The sequence below is a fragment of the Calidris pugnax genome, unplaced genomic scaffold, assembly GCF_001431845.1.
Source record: "Calidris pugnax isolate Ruff unplaced genomic scaffold, ASM143184v1 scaffold1007, whole genome shotgun sequence".
In the NCBI taxonomy this organism is placed as follows: domain Eukaryota; kingdom Metazoa; phylum Chordata; class Aves; order Charadriiformes; family Scolopacidae; genus Calidris; species Calidris pugnax.
The window spans coordinates 80,690-97,264 of record NW_015091650.1 but is presented as its reverse complement, the minus strand read 5'-3'; the positions used below and the strand labels follow the sequence as shown (position 1 = coordinate 97,264).

The following is a 16,575-nucleotide window of genomic DNA, read 5'->3' as shown; positions in this document are numbered from 1 at the left end:
CCGGGCTCCCCTGGATCACCCCAGCGCTGGCTCTGACCCCCCTGGACCCCTCAGCCCAGTCTTGGAACCCGAGACCCACTCAGCCCCATCCTGGACCCCCGGGATGCACTGGGATGCCCTTCAGCCCTGGCTTGGACCCCCCTGGGACCCTCTGGCACGTCCCCAGACACTCTGGTCTCCCTGGGAACCCCCCAGCCCAGACTCTCCCAGGACCCCTGGCCAAACACCCACGCCCTGCTCCCCCAGCGCCCCTCGCTGCGGGAGGGCTCCACGACGATCATCGCCAATGACCGCGGGCACCTGCTCCCCGACATGCCCCGCTCCCAGGTAAGCCAGACCCACAGCACCCATCGGGGGGCTGGAGGTAGACCCTCAGCCAGCACCGGGGCTCCCCGGGGCCCCAACACCCTGCCCAGGCCCCGCTCCCCTTCTTCCTCCCAGGTCTCCCCGTGGGGCACGTTTGTGGGGACCTGGGAGATGCCGCCGCGGATCCCCCCGGCCCGGCTGAACCTGACGTCCCGCTCGGCCGCCGCCGCCGGGCGCCTCACCGACTGGATCCACCGTCCCACCACCCTGACCCACGCCTGCAACGGCATCCGCACCCACGTCACCGGGAAGGTCAGTGCCCCCCCACGGGGTCCATCTCCCAGGGTGGCTCCATGAGCTGGCACAATCCAGGCTGGTCCCCAGGCTGGGGAGGGTTAGCAGATTTCAGGGCTGTTTGGTAAAACAGTGCCCAGTGCTTGGGCCACCATCCCCCCCTGCTCATGGATCGGGGCTCCCCCTGCTTCACCCCAAATCCGGGCTGGTCTCCCCCGGGGCCACCGCTGCGCCGGCAGGAGGAGCTCACAAGCTGCCATTCTCCTCCCGGAGAAAAGCGTCTGAGAACAGGGGCTGCCCTGAATTGGGGAGCGGGGATGGTTGTTCCTGGAGCCCCCAGCACCCCTTTCCCACTCCCTGCTTCTCCCCGGGGACCTGCTTCGTCCCCATGTAGAGCAGCCCCTGCCCCAAGTGTCCCCCCTCCCCATCTCTGCACCCTGAGAGTGGCACAAGATCTCCCTCTCGCAGCCCCAGCCGGACGCGCAGACCACCAAGGAGCCCCCCCGAAGGAGCAGCCGGGCACCCGCCGAGGGCGTCCAGCAGCCGGAGGAGCCGCCTGGCCCCGGGGCAGGACCCACCGACCCGCTCTCCCAGCAGTCCAGCCGCACGGGGGTCCGGCTGGAGGGGGACACGTCCCCACAGCCCCCAGCCCCACACCGCCCTTGCTCCCAGCAGGACAAGCTCAGGGGACAAACTCCGTGCTCCCACCAGCCTGCTGTGACAGACCCCCAACACGGGAACCCCGGGTCACCCCAAATCCCAGCCTCGGTGCCCCCAGGGACCAGCCCTGGGCAAACTGCCCCGACTCGGGTCCCCACTGCCAGCCCGGGGGGCAAATCCCCAGGGCTCAGGGCATCACGGGCATGAGAGTCAGGCGGCCATCGAGCCCACGGCTCCTGCCCCCTCCCACAAACCACCCGCCCCTGGGGACACACGGAAACCACTTTCCCACCCAAGGGTGAGGGGCGGGGGGAGAGCATCAAAGAGGCCGACACTGGGTCAGCACCACTTGTGTTTTCATAGCAATTAGAAAAATACAGGTTTTAAAACAGTAACTCCTGGTGTTTGGTTTCGGTAGCTCAGGGCAGAGTTCGGGGGGGTCTGTGCCATGTTTGGGTGTTGGACACGGTGCCACCTCCGGGCTGTGTCTCAGCTCAGCCCATTTTACAGCCTTTTGTGCTGGAAAGGAGGGATCAGCCGCGGGGCTGGGGGCGCCAACGCCTCCCCCCGCCAGCAGGAATCCCACCGCCGCAGGGTGGTCTCACCCATTCCTCAACCAGTCTCCTGTCGGGGGGGGAGCGGGTCTGTCCCCCTTTGGGGCCACGGCGCAGCCCCCTCCCACCGTGCACGGAAGGGAAATAAATTCTGTGAAGCGCAGCTGAGAGACACAGCAAAGTCTAACTTCGTTAGCAGCTGGCACGCACCACAGAATAGCTCATTAGCGAGCAGAAGCGGGTTCCAAATAAAAGCCATTTCAGCAACTGCAGGAAGTAATTGGTTTAAAGCTAAAATACATTCATTTTCACCCAGGAGAAGCTCTCTCCTGCTGGGGGAAGCGGCTCCATTGAGCAGGAGTCGGCAGTGAGTCTCTTCCCTCTGCCTCGCTGACAGCAGACGGCTTTTCCTCCTCTGTGATTTCTCATCTCCGAGGCTCTGCGTCCCCCCGGGGCTGCGATGCCTCCCGCTAATTAAAGGAGTGGCAGATTTGTGGGGTCCAGCAGCGGAGCCGAGCGGGCGGGAGGGACGGGGCTGGGATTGGTGGCAGACGGAAGAGCAATCGCACGGAAAGGAGCCTGGGCAGTGCCAGGGATCCCAGGGAGCAGCATTGGACCCGCTCCCCTCCTGCCACTTCGGGTCTCCATCAACAGCCCCGTGAGGGGAGCAGATGTTCCCTGTAAAGCCGACGTCCTGCCGGCTGATGATGGGAACGGGAAGGAGGATCCTTCCTGAAACAGAGCCCAGACTCTCACTAGGACAGAGCTCCTGACGGGGAGCGTCCCCTTTGCAAAGCTTTGCTCCTGGTGGCAAACATTAAAAATTGGCCAATTTGAGCAAAAATCTCCCAGGCCTCAGGCGATCATTTGTACCAGAGCAAACCACCGCAGCCCAGGTAGGAAATTCCTTCCTGTGGGGCTGGCAGCGTTTCAGACGGCTCGGCCCCAGCAGCTCCAAAGGTCGGGCACCTCACCTGCCTCCAAACCCAGCAAACAGCTTGTTTTTCCATCGCTCAGCGACTCCCCAGACCTCAGAAAACACCCCCTTCCCAGCCGACTTCGAAGTGTTGGGCAAACAGAGGACAAACTCCGCAGCTCAGCGTGAAGGATCAAGGCTGCTTTATTGCAAAGGTGACAAGTGACAAGTGCTGAAACGAGAGCTGGTGGCAACACGCGGCCGGAAAACCACGACCCTCCTGTCATGCCAGAAACAGAGGAACTTCCTAACGGGGGAAAATGGGATGTTTTTCACTGGCAGGGGCTTCAGGGCCCCAAATGGCGCTGAATCACGGCGCTTCAAGGACAAGGAGTGGGGACTGAGCCTCGCCTCGCCAGGCTCGGGAAGCGCAGGGTCCCAGCGTGGCACCCATGTCCCATTCCCCTCCCGGGTGCCGGCGTTGGCAGCTCCGCCTGCTCTCCCTGCCCGGGCACGGGCTGCCTCAATGGAGACGCTTGTCCTGCGCCGAGCCTACACACGCTTCCAGCCGTCCCCGAGCCCACTCGGGCCCACGGGGACACAGATCCAGCATTGTCTCAAGCTTGGGGACAGAGCAGAGAAAAGAAACGCCCTGGAGTTGGCCTGGAAGAAGCGAGGCAGCTTCTGCGAGTGATTAAATGTGCTGGGATCGGCTGTTAATTCGTGCCTGGCTTTCCGTGGCTGCTCGGGCGTGCAGCACGGCAGGACAGAGCTCAGTCTGTCCCCCCACCCCAGCTAACAGGGGGGTCAGCACATCAGCTGGGACAACTAAAAGCAACTCTGATCATCCACGAGATTCACAAGGAGGGGAAGGGCCACCTTCCCCAGAGGGTTGCAGTTACACAGGAGCCTGCTCTCCCGCCTCCCTCGCCACGCATGTCTTGGGGTGGGCCAGGACGGAGCAAATCTTCCAAAAACCAGGGAGGCCATCGACAGGGAGGCACCTTCACATCGCCGCGAGGCCGGCGGAGGAGAGCAGGGTCAAGACCAGGACCAGCACCCCAGACTGGTTGACCTGGGGGATCTTGAACCCCTTCCCCAAGTCCCACGCCTGCAGGAGAGAAAAGACACAACAGCGTTAATTCAGCAGGGCTGGGACGGTCCTTCATGGGGAATGTGCACGAAAGCACCGTTTCTCTGATAAAATCTTGCAAAACTGCCCCAAAATACAGCCTTTGGACCACTGGCTACAGAGTGGAGGGAGGGCAGCAAGTGCCCACCGCTGCAGGGTGTCCCTGGGCACTGGCACACGTGCTCCGTGCCCGGGGAAGCTGATCCCCCGCCAGCCCCCCCGTCCCTCAGCTCTGAGCTCTCCCTAATCCCCGGCAGCCGCAGCGCCAGGTTCACTTCAAACGTGGCAGCTGCTCCGCGCCTGCTTCTCTCCTGCTGACAGAAATAGGTTAGAAAGCAGAGCCGCAGATCTGAGGCAGCGCCAACATCCCCAGGGAGAGAGCCCAGCGGCTGGGGACGAGCCACAGCCCCCCACGCTCCCCCACATCCCTGGGGTACGGTGGGAGCCGTGGGGGCCAGGCCGAGCCCCGAGGGCAGGGAGGGAAGCTGGAGCAGTGCCCGGAGCTCAGCTCCAGGTGGGTTTGCCCCCCTCACTGACTTTGGCCAAGCCAAAGCAGGGTGGCCAAGGGCAACCTGGGGAGTGCCGGCCTCCTCCCAGCCGGCCCCAGGGCTCAAAGGAGAGGAGCACCTGGGGCAGAGGCACTAAATCCAACCTGCTCCCCGTTGATTCCCCTTCTGCCATCGACGGGCTGCGCTGCCGGGGGCCAAAGCTGCTGGTTTCCTTCTCAGACAATTTAATTGGCATCCTAATAGATACGTGCAGTCAGAGACTTCAGCACGCGTTCGGCTCATGACGCGCTGAACCAGCAGCCGCTTCTGACGGCCCCGTTTGCCTGACGGCGTCTCCACGAGCCAGCGGGGCTCAGCCCTGTGCTCCGAGACCCCTCCGACTGCGAGCGCTTGGGAAGCGGATAATGAGCACCCACAGCCCCGAGGACTCGCAGAGAGGGCTCCCCTCACAGCACAAGGCTGTTGTTCACCCCAACAGCTCAACTGGGCACCTCCCAGCGCTCTGACACGAGCAGCTCGTCAGGGCCGCTCTCGGGGACAGGATGCAACATCCCACAGTGCCCAAACCCTGTGTTTCCAGGCTGGGAACTCTGGAAGCCGTCGGCGCCTGCGGCACGATCCCAGGTCTGCAGTGCGGCTCCGCACGTGATGCTCCCCCCGCCCCGAGCAGGAGGATCGTGTCACGCTCTGGGCCAGCTGCCTTACCAATTTGCTCCTGTAAAAACTAACCTCTCTGGAGCTACAGAAAACACAAAATCAACTACAGAAAGCGGCACATCTTGTACTGTTCCCAGCAAGGAGCTCTCAGCCCCACAGCTCCCTCTCCTTCGTCAAACACAGGAAGCCCGGCTGAAGGGAGCTGCTTGTTCCACACTTCAGCCCAGGGCAAACATCACAAGTTACTTTCTGCGCCGGCAGCACCATCCCCAACCCTCCACCACACGTCTCCTGGGCTCATGACATGCTATAAAGCACTTGGAAGAATCACAGTGCGAGGGCTGCGTGACAAGGGTGAGACAACGAGCCACAGGTGGCAGCTCTGCAGGGCTCCAGCCCGCAGCTCTGCGGATCATCCCCATCTCTGGGGCTGCTCCTGCCACCCCTCATCCCTCTCCTGCAGCCGAGGGGACATCGGGGACGCTTCAGCCAGCTGTGTCGCCTGGTGCAGCGCCAGCAGCGCCAGCATTGCAATGCTCTTTGCAACTTAAATGTACCCAAAACCAGCACCCAGGTTCTGAAGTACTTGGGGTGACTAATTCCCCGTTTCCAAGGGCACCTTCCCTCCCCTCACGCCCACTGCCCCTCACAGGGGCTACTCACAAGGTGTCGGACTCCGTTCCAGGTGTGGTAGGTGAAGGGAAAAGCCAGAGCAAACTTAGCGGAGTAGATGAGAGCGGGCCCCAGGCTGAGCGACTTCACCATGGCCAGGTAGTGAGGGAACTGTTCCGGGAGCAGCAGAGCAGCCAGACCAAAGAGGGAGACCCCTGAGAAAGACAGAGCCCACGGATCAGGACAGAAGAAAGCTTTCCAACCCCTCACCACCTGCAACGAGCCCCAGGCCACCTCTGCGTCTCTGGTTTGGTGACACCATCAGCTTATGGTGGCCTGCGGAGGAGGGAGAAGGGCTCTGCCGGTCTGGTGGCAGTGCCAGCTGCATTGTGACAATGTGCCCTGGGGTGCTTAGGACTCAAACTGGGGCAGTGACACCCTGAATCTGGGTCCTGCATTACTCACACAACACCCAGAGACCAAACTGGCCCGAGCTCATGCAATTGCAGCCAAACCAGCCCAAATTCAAGGTTAAAGGGACAATGAGGTTCATGAATGTAAGGTGGCAGGTCTTCAACGAAGTCCCCAGATCCACATCTTGGGACAGAAATCCCTCCATCGCCTGCCACTGGCATGGCAGCGATGTGGCAGGGCCACCTTGGCAAGGAGCAGCAGAGGAACCGGCAGACAGAGACAGCCCGACAGGAGCGGCTGCTCTGGCTGCAGGAGCCGCCGCAGCTTCTCCTCCTCGTTTCTAGGCCAAGAGGAGCTGCTCCAGATGGTGCTGCCAAAAGAAGGGGAGCGGTGGCAGCCAGCAGCCAGCCCGGTCGCGATGCGCCCCGCGCTCAATAGCGCCTGATTGCACTGCAGCACACCAGCTCCAGCGCCGCGGCCGGCGCTGGCAGCACCAGCTGCTTCCTCCCTCAGCCACTTGTCTCCTCAACAGCCTTTGTGCTCGCCCTGCGAGAAGCACAGGAAGTCAGAGGCTCCTGTAATTACAGGCCTTGACGGAGAGGAGTTGAACACTTCCCCCCCCCCGCTCGGCAGAAGCGATGTTCCTGCCTGCTCCACCGGGAAGGGGGTGGTTTCCCCTCCAGCAGAGGCTGATGGATCGGAGCAGAAAGGCAACACTGAACCTGTCAGCTCGGCCCATCTGATGGCAAGCGGGATGGGGACTGCAGCCATGGGGCCGGGCACGTCCCGAGCTGCTGGAGACAAGATCCCAGAGCTGTGAGGTGCCAGCTCGGCTGCCCTGGATCTGTGCACAGGATCTGTGCACAGAGCAGGGCACGCGGCCACCCCGAAGTTGGGCTCGCAGGGTGCACACAATGTCACCTCACATGGAGAACCCCACCTCTTCTGCAGAAAACACGTGTCGCTCCTCACGAGGCAGAGCTGGGCACGAGCCTGGCTCACCCGGGATCTGCCGTGGGGGTATGGAGGCAGGAGGGCACGTGGGTGCCCTTTTCCAGGAGCCCAGCTCCCAAGCCCTCGGAGGAGGCCGTGCCAGGAAGGGTAAGCTGCAGCCCTCGCTGCTCCCTCTCGCTCTGCCACAGGAGGAACACGAATCCTTCATCCTGCACATCCTTTCTCAGTCCCTTCACTCTCTGCCCTTCTGCAAACACCAACCCAGCTCCTCCCCTCGACAGGGAGCTACCAGAGAAGCACCTTCCCGCTGCCATGAGAGGGCATTAATGGAAATAGAACAGCCTTTCACAGTTAGACGTCCTATGGCTTGCAAGTTGAATTGCTGGAGGGAGTTTATCGGGTTTGATGCTGGCACTGCCTTATCCCCCACTGGGATCTCTGGGAAAGCAGCAGCCGCTCCCAGGAAACTGAAAAACTTCACCTGTGCTATGGAAAATCCTCTTAGCCCTGTCTGTTTGTCCGTCTGTCTGTCCCTCACACGGGATAAACCAGCAGAGAATAGCCAGGGAATACATAGGGCTGAGAACTGGAGCAGCCGATTGTCCTTTTCCAGGCTGGAGAAGGCCTCAAAGAAAGCAGCCAGGCCAAGAGCTGCCAAGGCTTCAAAGGCTCTTACGTACAGGGGAGCATCGTTCCCTCTGCGGGACGGGAGCCACTCACAGCACAAGAGGGTCCAGGGACAGAGAAATGGGGACAGGGAGATGTTCAGGGCACAGAGAGAGCAGAGGACAAAGTGCAGGTTTCCAGGGGAAAACCCACTGCTGAAGCCGGGGGACAGAGGAGAGAAAATGTCCCTCTGGAGTCATGTCTCCAAACCAGTCAGAAGGATTTTCCCTCCCACCCTCCCTCCCCACGAGCGGGTGGGAGAAGCACCAACCTAAGCTCAGGGCAACGCCGGTGCCGCGGTGCGTGATGGACATCGCCATGGGCAGGGACCACCTGAAAAACAACCAACCTCGTCAGCAAAACCGGGCACAACACCAGGGAGGGGGACAAAGTCTATTCCTAGACAGCTCTGTGCTGCTGGGCGGGTGTTTCTGCTCTCGGAGTTATTCAAGGAATCCAGCCAGAGCAAAAGGGGAGAGACGGGGGAATTTGCAGAGGCAGCTTGGGAATGGCAAATGCCACTGGCACGGGTTTGGGAAGGGGAAGGGCGTCTGCTGAGAAAGCTTAAAGGGAGATGAAACAGGAGAGGACTGTCCTAATGCTCCTGCAGTTGAGGAACAAAGGGCCACCTCCATCCAGGCAGTGATGGAGGTGGCCTCAAAGAAACCGTCACCTTTCTGAGGAGGGAACCGGAGAATCCCGAGTTGGCCTCCTGCCTCCTCCCCGAGGATTGTCCCCACAGCGCGACCAGACAGCTGCCTTTCAACAAAACCCTGCCCTGAACCCCAAGGCGCAGCTCTGGGAGGACTGTACCCCTCCACAACACCCTGCAAGGAGTGTCATCACCTCCCCAGGGGAGGCTACGACTCCCACACACAGCTCAGACTGTTCACAGTGCAATTTAGAGGATCCCTGCCTGAAGTGACAGTAGGAACGTGCACATCCCTCCCCACCAAGGAGCCTGTGGGGATGGGGCTGTCGCACAGCAGAGCCCAGAGCTGTTCAGTGCGAAGCCAAGGGGACCAAGAGGCTCTTACTTGTAAATGGTGACATGAGGGGACAAGGGACGGTTGGACTTGGTGTTCTTCTCCCAGAAACGTGCCATCTCCTCCTTGGCCGTGGTTCCCATCGGGACAACACTGCAAAAGAAGAGGAGAGGGGAGGTGTGGGGAGAGGGGCAGGGGTTTACCCCCGCCTGCTCCAGCAGCTTTCCCTCGGGCAGGAGGTGAGCTCCCTCCTGACCTCGACGACAGAAGGGCTCCAGCTGCGCGGGGACACGGGTGGGGAGCGATCGCTGCCAGCCCTCCCTCCCCAGGGAATTATAATAATAACAATAACATGCAGGATGGGAAGCTGCTGTGCTGGAATCCTCTCAGCCGGCGGAGCCCAGCCCCCCTCAGCCCCCCCCCTCCCCAGATCGGGGTTACGATATCAGATAACGCATTAAATAAAGCTGATAACATGCAACCTGCTCTTTACTGCCACGGTAATTGCACACTGTACCAAATAAAGAGCTTGTAATTTAATGTTCCCGAGATTACACAGCAATTACACTTACAGCCCAATTTAGCAGAAAATAACTATTTCTCCCTAAACCCGGCAGAAAGAAGCACAGGAATAAGAGGGTGTCTGTGGCTCCCAGCCCTCCTTGTGTGCAGAGCTGTCACACAGAGGGGTGAAAGGGGTACTGCCCCCCCCATGAGACCCAGGCCCACCTCGGCAGCCAGCCAGGCTCCCCTCTGTCCCCGTTCACAAGCCCCAGCCCCCCCATAAATAGCCTGTGCCCTCGTGGTGGCACGAGGCGGTCAGTGCCCGGCCAACACATGGCACTGATTGACCAGAACTACTAAGGGGACGGAGCAGACGCCGCAGAGCCTTAGACCGGATCCCTCGGGCAAGAACTTAATCCCGTTACTCTCAACAAAAGCTGGGACTCACTGTCGCACAGAGAGGCCAGGGCCGAGCCGAGCCAGCAGGCAGCGCCGACCAACACATCTGCAAGAGAGAAGGCAGAAAGGCTTTGTGAGTGCCAAATGAATGCCTGAAAACACTGGCAAGATGGGGCTGGGGAGGGGATTCACCACTTAGGGCTATCTTAAAATCACTGTCAACATGAGAGGATCTGGGCTGTTCCTCGACAAAGCTTCTCTCTCCTCCATCGAGCTCTTAACTAGAGTCTCTAGACTCTGCCCGGGGGTTCGTTCTTTACGACACCCTGTAATTAGTCTGCTCAGCTGTAATACCTTGTTTGTAAGACAGACACAAACAGCACTCTGAGCTCACAGCTACGCTGAGGCAGTCCATTTGTCACTCTCACTACAGCAATTATCAGGGCGGGCAGCACACGTCCCCAAAAAGGCACATCTGCCCAGCTCCATGGAAAGGGCTGGCTCAGGGCACCGCTCCCCGTGTGTCCGGGATGGAGACATCCCCTCCCCTGCCTCCAGACACTTGTTTTCATTACAGCATTTCACCACCACCATCAGTTAAGCTCCGAGCACTGGCGAGACGGGAGGCTGCTGCCGCAGCCCGGCACATTTCAGCCACACCGAGGCTCGGGGCGGGAGGGAAAAAGGGATTTTGTGTTGCCCCAAGGAGTGGGTGCTGCTCTCTGCGCAGCGATTGTAGTAGCCGCGACTCTGACATTCAAGGGCATCTCTCCAGGGCCGGGGAGGAACAGGCCCCTGGCCCAGCGCGGCTCCAGCGTTTGCAGATGTGGGCTGGAATCTGCGGCGCCCGGACAAAGCCCTTCCTGACGGCACCACGGGAACAAGGTGTGTTACAGCGTTTGGCCCGCTCATCTGCAGCACAGCGGCAAACTCTAATTAATCTTCCCAAACGCACAAGCATCTGTACCAGCATCTCCCGCTGTTTCATTAACAGCGGGAGATAAACAAAGCTCTGCTGCTCTTCAGTTGTCCTACAGCCGGTCCCAAGGACGCGGTAGGAAAAACATCTGGAGGTCAGCTCTTCACCAGGTGTAAATGCAAAACAAAAGTCATTATTATTAACCACTCCGAGTTCCTGTGTAAATGATCGTTAGGATGTTTCCTTTCAAAATCCTCCCTCGCATTCAAAAGCTGGACTTGAAACACAGCAGGTTTTTAGGAAAGCGTCCCGGCTGGAGGCATGAATTTTCGGCAATGCGGAATCCACCCCATGCTGCAGTGCAACGTTTCTGATTGAAAACCCTCCTTTGAACCATTTCTAGTTTATCAACGCCCTCCCCAAAGAGCGGCCTGGCAGCGAGACTGAGAGATCGAGGGGGACACGGCTGAGCCCACCCAAACCTCCACCTCACCATCAGGGCCGAGAGCAGCCGACAGCGGATCCCAGGAGAAAACTCTCAGGAGACACAGGGGAGCAGCCCCCACCAGCTCACGCACGTCCCAGGCCAGAGGGTTGTCAAACAAAGGGCATCGACACCCCCCGACCCCCCCAGCTCTCAGCACAGATTCTCACAGCTCAACCAGACCCAGAGAATCTGCTCCCTGCTTGTCCCGAGCCCCCACGGACCAGCACCAGCCACCACCTCCTGGTTCCTGGGTAGGGGAGAGGAGGTGAGCGATAAATCTCTACCCGAAGTCCATTAATCATTTATACCCCTCGCCCGTGCCCCGCTCAGTCCTCTTTTCCAGATTAAAAGGCCCAACCTACTTCATCTCTCTCCGTACAGAAACCACTCAACACCTCTTCTGGGGGGGCTGGGGTGGTGGAAGAGGGAGAGCTGGCTCCAAATCACACACAATATTCAAAACAAGAACAAAATCCACAACGCATTTGCATTTTTTCAAAGCTAAACTCCCCAGCAAGAACTCCCCATCCTCTTGGCTCAATTTTAATATATTTTTTTGGTTTTTTTAGATGCAAAGCATTACATCTTGCCTCAGCGCAACGACTACGGTTTGCAAAACACAGCCCTCCAGCTAAGCAATCAAGGTCACTCTGTACCAAGGACCTGTCCTCTTCATTATTTATCATTCTCTAAGTTGTTACATCTTCTCCAGCTCTCTCTCCATTAACTTGCATTTTCTTCCAGATCACTGATAAATATGTTTTTTTAAAATAGAAGAATTAGCCCTAAAAGAGGATCCTCCGGACCCCGCTGAGAGCTGCCCCCAGCCAGCTCCAAGTGGGTGCAAAGGCTCGGGGGACCCCCCGGATGGTGCTGGTTATCGGGGACACGGCACCGCGCAGCCGCTCGGGAAGGGCTGGAGAAGGACAAGTGCAAAGTGGCAGCTCTAACGAGACGCCTATAATCGCCCCAAATGAGATGTCTACAAACGCCCAGCAGCAGAAGGGCACCGGCTGCGCAGACCCCCCCCCGGCTCTGAGAAGGAGAGTTTGGGGACTCGCGGGGGACAGCTCTGAGGCTCCGCGTCACATCAAGAGACGTCGTTAACATTTATCCCGCAGGACAGGTCTATAAAAATCACTCAGATTTTGCCCCGGAGGAGGCAAATGAGAAGTGATTATGTATGCTTTTTCATCTGACAAGCAGACGCAGACAGGCGATGAAGGTGTCAGGCGCAGGCTGAGCCAGAGCCAGCGACGTCTCTCTTGTTTTCCAAGCAGCGGCGGCGGGGCGCCCACGCCAGCAGGTACCGGGGGCTCCCCCCCCGCTGCCGGCACATCCTGCCTTTAAACAACCCCCCCCCCCACGCCACAAAGAGCTTTCCACAAAAGCATGATGGCTCCGACTGCCGCTAGAAAGAGAATATATTAAGAGAATGAAATCCCTAACACCGTCTCCGGGCCGATATCAAAGAGAAGGTGGGGAACGGGGGGGGCTGGGAGGGAGATGGTCACAGCCTCGAGGAGGCACAAAACCTTCCCGTGGGGGTGGTGGAGGGGAAGAGGCCCCTTCAGGTCAGGAGAACACAACGCCCTTCCCCATCACTGCCCGGCCACGGCGGGACACGCTCCCTCCCGCACGGCACCGCTGACATCCTACGGGACCACCGGCACCCCGTCGGGTGGCCCTGACGGTTGGGGGGCACCCCCAGCACCGGTTGGGGGGTAACGTGGACATCTGCCCACCCAGAGCCACGGGAGGGAGGGAGGGACGGGTAGGGACGGGCCTGCCCCGCTCGGAGCACTGAGCCGCCCCCCCGGCCCCGCACTTTGCCGTTCGCGCCCCGGGGCTCGCTGTGCCGGTGCCGCCGCCCGGGGGAAGGGGCGATGCCTCACCAGCTCCCTGCGGCCGCGGGGGCTCTGCAGGGACACGGGCCTTAAACACACCGCGGGGCGCGGCGGCGCCGCCAGAGCCCCGGGGGAACGGCCGCGCCCGAGGGAGCGGGGACCGGAAGGCGACCGGAGGGGGACCGGGGGGACCTGGGCCCAGGGGCTGTCGCGGGTGGGGCGGCGCGGCCCGTCCCCGCACCGGGGGCCGTTACCCACGGCCGGGCCGGGGGCAGGAACCCGTCCCGGGAGGGGGCACCCCGCGGCCCGGCCCGCCCGGGGCTCCGTGCGCGGCTCCGGTCCCGCGACGCGCCCCCTCCCCCCTCCCCGCCGGGCTCTCCCCGGCCCCGCCGGGACGGGACGGGACGGGAGTATCGCGCAGCCCTTCCCGGGGCGGCGGGTCCTGCCACGACACCCGGCCCGGCCCTCCCGGGAGTCACCTCAACGCCAGCGCCGCCATCTTGGAGCGCCCCGCACGCCGGAAGCGGCCGTGACGCACTTCCGCCCCCACCGCCGGGGGCTGCCCGTTACTCCCGGGGTCGCCCGTTACCCCCCGTTACCTTCCCCGGGGCCGCCCGTTAACCCTCGTTACCCTCCCCGGGGCTGCGTGATACCCCCTCGGGGCTGTCCGTTAACCCCCGTTACCCTCCCCGGGGCTGTGCGTAGCCCCCCGGGGCTGCTCGTTAACCCCCGGTATCCCCAGGGCTGCGTGATACCCCCCCGGGGCTGTTCGTTACCCCCCCGTTACCCACCTCCTAGAGCTGCCCGTTACCGGTGTCCCCCCCAGAGCTGCCGGGGGGCAGGGCAGGGGCTCCCCGGTTCCCTGGGCCCACTGGGACCCTCTCACCCACCGCCACAGCCGGTGGCGGAGGTTGAGGCAGGAAAATGCCCTGTCCCCCACCGTCACCTCTCTGGACCAAAAGCCTTCTGAGGAAAACCCCACTTTGGAGCATTTCACCCCAAAACGCCATCCGCTCCTCACGGCAGCCCGAGGGTCACGGTGTCAATTCCCACCCCGGGCTCTGTGTGGTGGGGGGTTGCACGGTGGTGGCCCCCCCGTGGGGATGGACGGACCCCTCGTCCCACAGCTACATGCCCTGGGGGGGACTGGCCAGCATCACCCTCTCAAAGCTGCCTTTTCACCCCAAAATGGAACCGGAGCAGAGGCTGCTGGGAAGGCTCTTGGCCGGAGCTGGCGGTGCCCGCAGGGCCCCATGCAGCCCAGGGACAGCACCGGGGGGTGCCGGCAGCCAGCCCCGTGGCCATGGGACAGGAGGGGACGCACCGGTGTCCCCCGGCATGGCCACCGTGAGACCCCAGACCCCACCAGGCGGGTCCATCCCTGGGACCGACCAGGGGCCGGTGTCCTCCAGCTCCAGCCGCATTCCTGCCGAGCCGCCTCCGCCACGGACGGGAATGCGGCCGGACAAAGGGCGCTGTGTGCCCGTGTCCCCCCCCCGTCCCCCCGCTTCCCCCTCCTCGCCCATCCCCAAACTAAATGTCCCCTTTCAGCCCGGGGCACCCGGCACCCCCTGGCCCCCACCGCCCCGGCTGCCCGGCGCCCATTGGCCCGAGGCCGGGGCGCCGCCGGCATCATTCGGCGCTGCTTGCTCTTAAACCTCGGCCCCCGTCCCGCCGGCACCCTTCGGCACCCCGCCGGGCCCCGCGCACCCCCAGCCCTCCATGCAGCTTGGAGCCGGCCGGTGACAGGGCAGCCACCATGTCGCAGGGCGCCGGGGGCAGCGGCAGCCGCCTCCTCCTCCTCACCGGGCTCCTCTTGGCGCTGGGTAAGATGGGGATGGGGAAACAGGGATCCTGGTCCTGGATGCTGGGGGGGACCGGGGGGCTCCAGACCCCTGGGAGGTGGCCGTGGGGCTGGCGGCCACCCACACATCTCCTCTCGGGACCATCACCGGTGCTGGCAAGGCTCTGGGGACATATCTGTTGTCATGCCCCGGTTCCTGTCACCAGACTGCAAGGAGAGTCCTGGCACCAGCCACCTCCCTGGGGATGGGAGAGGGGTCCTGGGTGCCAGACCCAGCCCCGCGGGGTCCCCAGGCATCAGCTGGCACCAGGACACGGTCCCCATGCAGCCGGCCGCGGGGATGCCGGGGCGGAGGCTCCCCGTGATGGCACAAAGAGCCGCTGTCCCCCGCCAGCCCTTGTGCTTTCTCCAGGGACAACAAAAGCCCTTTGGTGGTGGCACGGGGCTGGCGTGGGGACTCAGACCGGCTGGGGGCCCCGGTGATGGGGGTCCCCCGTGGTGCTGACGGGTTTGTGCCCCCTGGCAGGGCTGTCCCCGACATCGTCCATCCACGTGTACACGCAGCGGGAGGTGCACGGCACCGTCGGCTCCCACGTCACCCTCTCCTGCAGCTTCTGGTCCAGCGAGTGGATCTCTGAGGACATCTCCATCACCTGGCACTTCCAAGCTGAGGGCTCCCGCGACAGCATCTCCGTAAGCGCCCGCTCTGCTCCGGGGTGTGGGGTGGCCCTGCTGTGCCCGCAGCCACCGTGACCCCCTCCCCCGTGTCCGTGTGTCTGTCCCCATCGCTAGATATTCCACTTCGCCAAAGGCCAGCCCTACATCGATGATGTGGGCAGCTTCAAGGAGCGGATGGAGTGGGTGGGCAACCCCCGCCGCAAGGACGGCTCCATCGTCATCCACAACCTGGACTACACCGACAACGGCACCTTCACCTGCGACGTCAAGAACCCCCCCGACATCGTGGGCAAATCCTCCCAGGTCACGCTCTACGTCTTCGAGAAAGGTATGGCATGCTGACGGACCCCTCCCTGCCTCAGTTTCCCCGCTCTGGATGGGGGGGGCTGACAGGTCACCTTTTTTCCCCCCAGTGCCCACCCGCTACGGTGTTGTCCTGGGCTCCATCATCGGTGGGGCTCTGCTGCTGGTGGCCGTGGTGGTGGCCCTCGTCTATCTCATCCGCTACTGCTGGCTGCGGAGGCAGGTGGCCCTGCAACGACGGCTGAGGTGAGCCCCGCCACCCGATATCGGGGTGAAAACACCCTGAAATGGGATGCTGGGTGAGACCGGGGGTGGGGGTTTGCCTCTGAGCTGCGTTTTTCTCTTGCCACCCTAATTTTAGTGCCATGGAGAAGGGGAAGCTGCAGCGATCAGCCAAAGACGCGTCCAAGCGCAGCCGGCAGGTGAGCACTGAGGGGTCGGGGGGGCAAAACGCCCTGGCCGGGGGGGGGCAAGTCCCTCTCCAGCCTGTCGGGGGGGAGGAGAGGCTGTGGGGTGGGGGGACCAACGCTGCCCCGTCCCCGCAGGCGCCCGTGCTCTACGCCATGCTGGACCACAGCCGCAGCACCAAGGCAGCGAGCGAGAAGAAAGCCAAGGGAGCCCCGGGAGACTCCCGCAAGGATAAGAAATAGCGGTTAGCAGGCAGGGAAGGTACCGGGGGGGCGGGCGCCGGGGCCTCCCGGCCCCCTAAAGTCGTCATGACCATCGAGATGGAGCTGCGGAGGGAGGAGGCCGAGGCCGCCCGCCCCCCGCCCGCCGTCCGCTCCCCCAGCAAGGGCAGCCTCAAGAGCGCCCTGATGCACATCATCAAGCCCAACTCGGGGACCTGACGCCCGGCCGCCGGCGGAGGGGAGGGGGGGCCGGGACACGCCGCCCCCACCCCCCCCCTTCACCCCCGTCTCCATAAAGCGGCCGCCCCGGGGCGCGGGACCCGGCGAGGAGCGGGGTGTGGTCCT

General features: G+C 62.4%; 3 protein-coding genes across 3 annotated transcripts; 2 read left to right on the top strand and 1 right to left on the bottom strand.

The window, feature by feature from the left end:
• The first annotated feature begins 206 nt into the window (after window positions 1-206).
• Window positions 207-1,600, top strand: CFAP126 (cilia and flagella associated protein 126). The gene is made up of 3 exons (XM_014961897.1): window positions 207-327; window positions 442-618; window positions 1,069-1,600. Exons 1-3 carry the CDS (start codon window positions 313-315, stop codon window positions 1,465-1,467), a joined length of 591 nt encoding a protein of 196 aa, XP_014817383.1. The 5' UTR covers window positions 207-312; the 3' UTR covers window positions 1,468-1,600.
• Window positions 1,601-2,910: 1,310 nt separating this feature from the next.
• Window positions 2,911-13,368, bottom strand: SDHC (succinate dehydrogenase complex, subunit C, integral membrane protein, 15kDa). The gene is made up of 6 exons (XM_014961907.1): window positions 13,296-13,368; window positions 9,613-9,669; window positions 8,712-8,813; window positions 7,946-8,007; window positions 5,692-5,855; window positions 2,911-3,841 (listed from the first exon to the last, which is right to left on the bottom strand). Exons 1-6 carry the CDS (start codon window positions 13,313-13,315, stop codon window positions 3,737-3,739), a joined length of 510 nt encoding a protein of 169 aa, XP_014817393.1. The 5' UTR covers window positions 13,316-13,368; the 3' UTR covers window positions 2,911-3,736.
• A 1,145-nt stretch (window positions 13,369-14,513) lies between these two features.
• On the top strand, window positions 14,514-16,516 carry MPZ (myelin protein zero). The gene is given in 6 exon segments (XM_014961906.1): window positions 14,514-14,642; window positions 15,147-15,313; window positions 15,413-15,626; window positions 15,712-15,847; window positions 15,963-16,023; window positions 16,147-16,516. Coding segments are annotated over 6 exon segments (948 nt in total). The 5' UTR covers window positions 14,514-14,575; the 3' UTR covers window positions 16,450-16,516.
• The last annotated feature ends 59 nt before the right edge of the window (window positions 16,517-16,575 follow it).

Excerpts from the sequence above, each read along its gene's own strand:
- SDHC (XM_014961907.1), bottom strand. The coding sequence starts at position 13,315 with ATGGCGGCGCTGGCGTTGAG. Across the intron at positions 9,670-13,295 it reads ATGGCGGCGCTGGCGTTGAG|ATGTGTTGGTCGGCGCTGCC; the intron begins GTGACTCCCGGG and ends TCTCTCTTGCAG. Across the intron at positions 5,856-7,945 it reads CGGCGTTGCCCTGAGCTTAG|GGGTCTCCCTCTTTGGTCTG; the intron begins GTTGGTGCTTCT and ends TGTCTTTCTCAG.
- CFAP126 (XM_014961897.1), top strand. Across the intron at positions 619-1,068 it reads GCACCCACGTCACCGGGAAG|CCCCAGCCGGACGCGCAGAC; the intron begins GTCAGTGCCCCC and ends TCCCTCTCGCAG.